A 7067-nucleotide genomic window follows, 5' to 3' on the forward strand; every position below is an offset into this window, starting at 1 on the left:
GACACACACACACACACACACACACACACACACACACATACACACACACACGCGCGCGCGCGCGCGCGCGCACACAAACACAAACACAATCACAAACAAAACCGCACGAATTTATGCATGCAGACAGACAAACGTTTCCATAGCAATCCACAGTTGCACTAGATACTTAGTATTGGTTTTAAGTTTACTCTTCTTGGCCAGTTTTCCTAGATTATGTGTCGACCGTCTTGACGGGTTGATGCAAAGCTGCTTTTGGAGTCAAATTTGATCAAGGGAGCAAACTGTTCAAAGTGACTTACATAGGGTTTCCCTTAGTTTTGCCCCTTCTACTATCACTTACCGTGGTTGACCTAAATGTGCCCTTCATGTGAAGGCAAGCAGCCTAACTGTCCCACCAAAAACGTCAGTTAACGGTCTGAGAGTAGGCTTATCTTATTCAATGTGCGTGTGTGAGTGTGGAAAAAGAGGAAAAGGGAAAAGGGGGGAGGGGACATTTCATTCATGCTACCAGAGTTTATGAACTATCTGAATAATATTAATGTATTATCTCGAGTTATTTCCCTTGCAGTTGCAGCAGGCTTTTCCCTGAACACCAAACAATACAGTTTATAAGTTTTGTTGAGTTTTTATGTTGTTGTTGCTGCTTTTGTAGTTGTTTGTTTGTTTGTTTTTAGATAGTACTCTCTGTTCCAATTTCTAAACACGTCAAGGGTGTTCCACTAAAAGTAGAAATTCTAAAAAATCTGTGAAGATATCCAACGACGCAAATAATCTCTCAGTTTTATAATGAACAGTATAGTCAAGGAAGGTCAAGCGAACATGTATCACACTCACTGGCGGTGACTAGGCAACTGATGCGTCTCGTGCAATATGTTTCCTTCTGAAAGGGAAGTGCAATGACGATGAAGCGGTCACAGGCCAGGCAAACATTCATCCATATGGAAATTGTAATAGTGGTGAAGATCAGGTGGTCGTATAATCTGAAGACGAGAAAAATTCAATTGTTTTAATTAAATATCGAGAACAATAATAAACTTGGTAATATTATGGCCAAATATTCCTCAGCTGACAGACTTTAAAAACAAAGTGAAATTGTAACAACAAGTAAAAAATTAACTACACAATATAATGCCCAACTGTGGTCTACGAAAACCTTCGCGTCTCTCCAGAAGAGACAAAGTTATTTTCAAGAAATGATATACTGAACGCATCTCCCTAACGCAGTGATACTGCCGGCAATGTGATATTTTTAAGTCAATTATTATCATCCATTGATCAGGCATATCCTAATCAAATTCCTGACTTTAGAGTATTTCAAATGCACTAATTGGAAGGATAATATTGATCTGCATCCTTAGTCCAAGTAGAGCTCTTGACTTTATAGAGACCATTTGTCAGTACGCTAAAAAATTTATATAGTGATGTTTTTAACATGTAGATAACTGTTTTGCTGCTAAATTTCCACTGTGAATTTTTAACTTCAACCTTTCCAACTTTACCACACAAAAAAACCCGGCTGTAAACTAACGTGAAAATAACCAACTTGCGCCCCTCGTGTAATATGACCTTATTATACAGTTGCGAGTAGTGTAAAACTCATACCAAACAAATGATGATATCATCATCATCATCATCATCATCATCATCATCATCATCATCATCATCATCATCATCATCATCATCACCATCAAATGACGTGTTACCTGCATGTAAACTAGGAGGTGAGATAGTCTCTGATCTGCCAATCCCGCCAGAATTTGATGCAAGAGTCTGTAAACACCAGGAAGAGGAAGAGGAAGTCATAAACAGAAGAGGTGCTCAGATACACCGAGAAGGACAGTCTCCTGTAGCTCTTGGTCAGCGTCACGGCCAGTAGAAGCGCGCTGCTTGGCTAGCAAGTAAGAAGAAGGAAAAATCTAAACTGTATCATGGAGTGGTTGAAGGCGCCTTGACACACTGCAAAATCATTTATTAAGAAGCGGTATCTCCTAATTTAACGTCCTTTTCTGATAGGACCGAGTCGAATGGTAAGATTCATGTAAAGACGTGCCTCACCAGATGGAGCTAGTCAAAAGGAGAATAGAAAGAAAAAGAGATGAAAAAAATGGAGACTGCTTGTTAAAAATAGACAGAAGAACAATTGTGTAGAAATCAAACAAAACGTTATGAAATATGGTAGTGGTATTAATTATGTCATTATCAACAAGGTCATGTTGGTAAAGAGACAAGAGACGATGCTTGAAAAAAAAAAAGAAGAAGAAGAATATTCCAGATAATAATTATTCCAATGGGGCTACTCTTCTACATTCTCATAAAAGAAAGTCTTGGAAAAGTTTTTAACCCTGCGCCAACAGTCCTTTTATTTTATTTCCATTGTAATTGAATGGGTAAGCATTATGTAGCGAAGTCTTTAATAACCGTGAGTTTATTCTAGAGGCTTGCTAGGTGTGTAGAAAGCCTTTAAAACTCACAAACAACTCAAGTTCAAAATTTGGGATTCGAAACAAGGTCATCAACATTATTGTCAACCATGTTTGGGCAACTCAACATGTCCTTTTTTTACTGCTCGAAAGTAGCTGTGCATAATTATAAAAATAATAATAAATTACATAATGTACAAGCCGCATTTCCATTGAGAAAGACTTTCCTTTCTTTCTGGGGGGGGGGGGTATCAATCAAAATTAACAAGTTTAAGTATTTCCAAAGCGGTTCACCGTTCGGCTGACAGATTTGTTTGATTTTTAAAAATAAGAATGGGGGGATCAAGCGAAAATTAGATACTATCTGTTTAGCTATTCTCTCTCTTCCTTCTCTCTCTCACTCTCTCTCTCTCTTTCTTTCTTCTCTTTCTCTCTCTTTCTCTCTCTCTCTCTCTCTCTCTCTCTCTCTCTCTCTCTCTCTCTCTCTCTCTCTCATGACAAAAAAACAATCGGATTTTTCTCGTTGTTTACAACTCCCTCCTGAAATATAGTAGTTGATTGGGGGGGGGGGAGAAAATATGGCAACTTAGTTACTCCCAGTTAGGATACTGAATGTGTTGTACAGCCACATGCAAAACAGTCAATAATATAACATTACAAACTAAAATGGTGGTATAGCATCGCTGATCGCCGCGTTGCAGAGCTCTTTTTTTAGTTAAGGGGAAAAACACATAATATTCGAAAATTATTTTTTGAAAACTAAAGTAAACTAAACCTCAATGATGCACTTACCATCCCGATGAAACCTGTGACCATTCCCAATATTTGTCTGTAGATATCCGTCATTGTATAGACAAATACCGGGGGTTTGTTGGGCTCCGTTACAGAAAAGTTAGATTTTGTCTCAGCAAAGGATTCATTGTCAGAGTTGTATGTTTTATTCGTGTCATTTCCAAAGACGTCCACGTCGTCAAAGAAGAAGGTCACCATATCAGTGGTATTCCACGATGAGTTTCCTTGCTGAAATGCCATGATTCTGTAGAAAACATGCAACAGTTACAAAGGCTGAAATGTTTGCAGAGTTAGTATATGTATAGTATAAGGTTTTACGGCGCTCGCAACTGCTAAGGTCATATGAGCGCTTGCAGAGTTATTTGGAAAAGCAATCACGATGTGTTGATAAGTTTGTAAAAGAGTACTACGCCATAGAGACATTATTAGATTCTTTATGAGGCAGGCTTCTCTGACTCTGCCTTTGAGGGACTGGGGTACGCAATCCAGGGGAAAGTACGAGATTCTCCCACTATTGATCGGACTCACTTCTTATTCTTACAACATGAAGATCTTAACCATAGTAATAAAATAATATTCCTGTCCCAACTTGATGCATTCTTAAAGGGTTTATTCTTACAGGGGTCAGTGTTGTTTGTTTGTTTTGTTTTTGTTTTGTTTTTTAGTTCTTGTCTTTTGTTGCGTTTTGGGGGGGGGGGGGGGTTGGGGGGTGTTGTCGTTTCTTTTTATCTATTTTTTGTTAGCTGCGGAGAAGAAACGGATTGAGCGAATTCGTCGTCCGGATGACGTTTCGGACATCAGGTGTTTTCCATGTAATAACTTCGCTCTGGATTTTAAAGGAAACACACACACCACTTCGTGGTTAAATCAAGTGCTCGTCAAAATACTGAAAAAGAAGAAATCGACATTTTTTCGCTCGTTTTGGCATTTTTTGTCAATTTTTATGTTTTGTTATTGTCGAAGTTATTGTTGTTGTTGCTGTTGTTGTTGTTGTTGTTGTTGTTGTTGTTGTTGTTGTTGTTGTTGTTGTTGTTATTTTGGGCTCAACGCCTGTTATGTCCACTTACAAAGAATTCTGCACGGATTGGATTTATTAAAAAACGTCGATCAAAGGCACATAAAAACTGAATTTGTAGTTTACCAGGATGCTACAGCTTTGAAGTTTAATCATCAAACCTTGGCGACCATTTTCAGCTAATTTCACCTCTGACACCAGGCAACCTTCGCCGACTTCAGTCGCAAATATTTCGACTACTATTCAAGATAGATGGGCATTTTCTTCTTCAAAAGCAAGGTAAATGAACAGGCTTTAAGACTTTTAACAATAACTCGATTTAATCATGCCCCAAAATTAACGAGTGCGTGATTCCATAGCGTCGTGACACAAAGATCTAGAGCGAATTATGTGAGCCATATTATGCTTCACAAATATCCAGGAATTTAACTGCTGATAATTTTTTTTTTATACATGCATTGGTCATATTGCTGATGATGCGTGCTCTTATATTGTTAAACTTTGAATGAATTTGTGAAGCTGATTCTGTACGAATAAAAACATATGATCCCCCCCCCCCCGGAGTTTCTCTCTCTCCCCCCCCCCCCCCCCCCCACCTTTCCCCTATCTATTCCAAGAAACCAATTCCATTGACCTTGGAAGTCATGGTCTGTAGTTGTTTTTGGTATATTATCGTCAAAGCGTAAGTACCAACATCTGAGGTGTTACCGTTAACCTCTTCGTGCTTGCACGAAAACGACAGTTCGACATTCCTGCAGAAAAGTTATTTTATCAAGTATCTCCCACCTGCTGTCTGCTGAGTTGTTATATCCCGCTTATCCCAGTCTCACCCTGCCAGATGGGGTCAAAGCAGCCTGCTTCTTAAAAAATCAAGATTATATCGACGTAGGAAAAAGAGAGAGGAACATAACAGATAGATCTACAGACAGACGGACAGACAGACAGACAGACAGACATGTTAACCATTATAGTGTACACGTAAGTCTTATGACTAGGACGAATAAACACGTTCAGAAATCAATCTACGATAATAAATAATAGTACAATAATAGACAATCTACGATAGGATAATAATTCGCATAACAGCCAAAGGATCGTACTATTAGGATTATTAAGAAAACCTGTATTTGTGTTCTTAAATTAATGACACATCGTGACCTAGAGGTTAAGGTGCTCACCTCTCATTCAATATGTCTTGGATTCGATTCCGGATAGCGACGGAACATTTTCTTCTCTAAAATTTTCTCCTTTCACATTCTTTCGTGCTTTATAACAATGTTCTGTCATCTGCTTTCGTCTCCACTTTCTGACCCAACCGCCTCACCCCCTTTGCCCCCTCCTCTGGGCTCCTGACAAACTCTGCTAAATAAGATAAAATGTAAAAAATATACAATATATGGCCATTTAAAACGACCCGAAAACATAGTGTTAGAGGCGGCTGAAGGAAAGATGTGGGACAGGAGAGTCAGAGGAAGGCAAAAAATAACATGGACGGACAACATAAGAACGTGGACTGGCCTGGATATGGCAGAATATTGTGCAACGGCAGCTCACGACCGTATAGGATGGAGGGTTATTACACACCAACTTCTAAGTCAGAGATTACACCTCCAGATAGGTAGGAATGTAGGTAGGTAGGTAGGTAGGTAGGTATCTATTGGCTGATACTTTATGTGTAGGTAGGTAGGTAGGTAGGTATCTATTGGCTGATACTTTATGTGTAGGTAGGTTGGTAGGTAGGTATCTATTGGCTGATACTTTATGTGTAGGTAGGTAGGTAGGTAGGTATCTATTGGCTGATACTTTATGTGTGTTTTTTTATGTGTTTTTTTGGCCGCTGTCACCTCATACAGCAGAAGTTTTAGCAGTGAAGGGATAAGTTGTTGTGGGGTTTTTTACGCAGAAGAGAAGGAAAAAAAGAGAGAAAAAAGGGGGGGTAGGAGAATGGACAAAGGAGGAAGAAAGAAAGGGGATTGGGATAGCGGGAGACGACGGGGGAGACGCTGAAAATGTTCTAAGAAAGAAAGGGCTTACAAAATAAGATCTTCAGGGTGTACTTACCACGGAGAGTGATTGGGGCGGAGGGGGGGGGAGTAGCATAAGACACACATAGAAAGATAAACATCCTTATCTCACACAAAATCGAAATGGAGGCTTTGAGAGTGTAAATTTTATTTCCTTCCAGTTGATAACGACTTTGCTTTTTGAACGGCACAAGGCCTGTAGCAATGTTCTTTGTTGTAAGTTTCATTCAAACTACTCATTTTCACTGTTTGAGGGGAATAAAACTGGCTATTCAAGAGGCCTGTTTTCTTCTTTGTACTTTTTTTCATTTATGTACTCCGTTCCTAGACAAATAAAAGTTTAATCTTGATTCATTTAAAATCGTTTTTCTTTTCATTCAAGCCAGCATAAAATTAGTAAAATAGTGAAAAACTGTTCAATGTTACGAAAGTTGTTATCAGGTTAATATTATGCTCTTCAATTGAGACATGTGGTTTTAAAACTGCAAGTGATTATGTTGTTTTGAAGTGAATTAATGTTTCTACTATGCATTTGAAAAGGACAACACGAGCCAAATACAACGCTAAATTAGGTGAGGGCTCCGCTCGCGTTGCATTCAGCATCCGAACTAGAACAAACCGTGTCCTTAGCTAAAAAAAGATGTGATAAAAAGTAAACTTTAGCCCTCCATTCAGAACTTACTTACCTAGTGTGCACATCAGGGGCCTTCACTCTCGTAGAGCCACACATGGGTCGCTATGATAGCAATAGTGAAGGCACTTTTTAATTTGAATTTTAAAATGAGGGAGAAAGGATGGGAATGTACTTTCACCCCC

General features: G+C 39.0%; 1 protein-coding gene across 1 annotated transcript in view; it reads right to left on the bottom strand.

Annotated features, from left to right (window-relative positions):
• The window catches only part of LOC118477351, an 8016-nt gene extending 1035 nt beyond the window's left edge, over window positions 1-6981 (bottom strand). The window contains exons 1-4 of the mRNA XM_035968603.1: window positions 6938-6981; window positions 3213-3456; window positions 1779-1891; window positions 835-980 (exon numbers count right to left, since the gene is read on the bottom strand). Coding sequence (XP_035824496.1) covers window positions 835-980; window positions 1779-1891; window positions 3213-3456; window positions 6938-6981 — 547 coding nt within the window. The remainder of the gene's footprint in view (window positions 1-834; window positions 981-1778; window positions 1892-3212; window positions 3457-6937) is intronic.
• Between the last annotated feature and the right edge of the window lie 86 nt (window positions 6982-7067).

The sequence above is a fragment of the Aplysia californica genome, unplaced genomic scaffold, assembly GCF_000002075.1.
Source record: "Aplysia californica isolate F4 #8 unplaced genomic scaffold, AplCal3.0 scaffold00069, whole genome shotgun sequence".
In the NCBI taxonomy this organism is placed as follows: Eukaryota; Metazoa; Mollusca; class Gastropoda; order Aplysiida; family Aplysiidae; genus Aplysia; species Aplysia californica.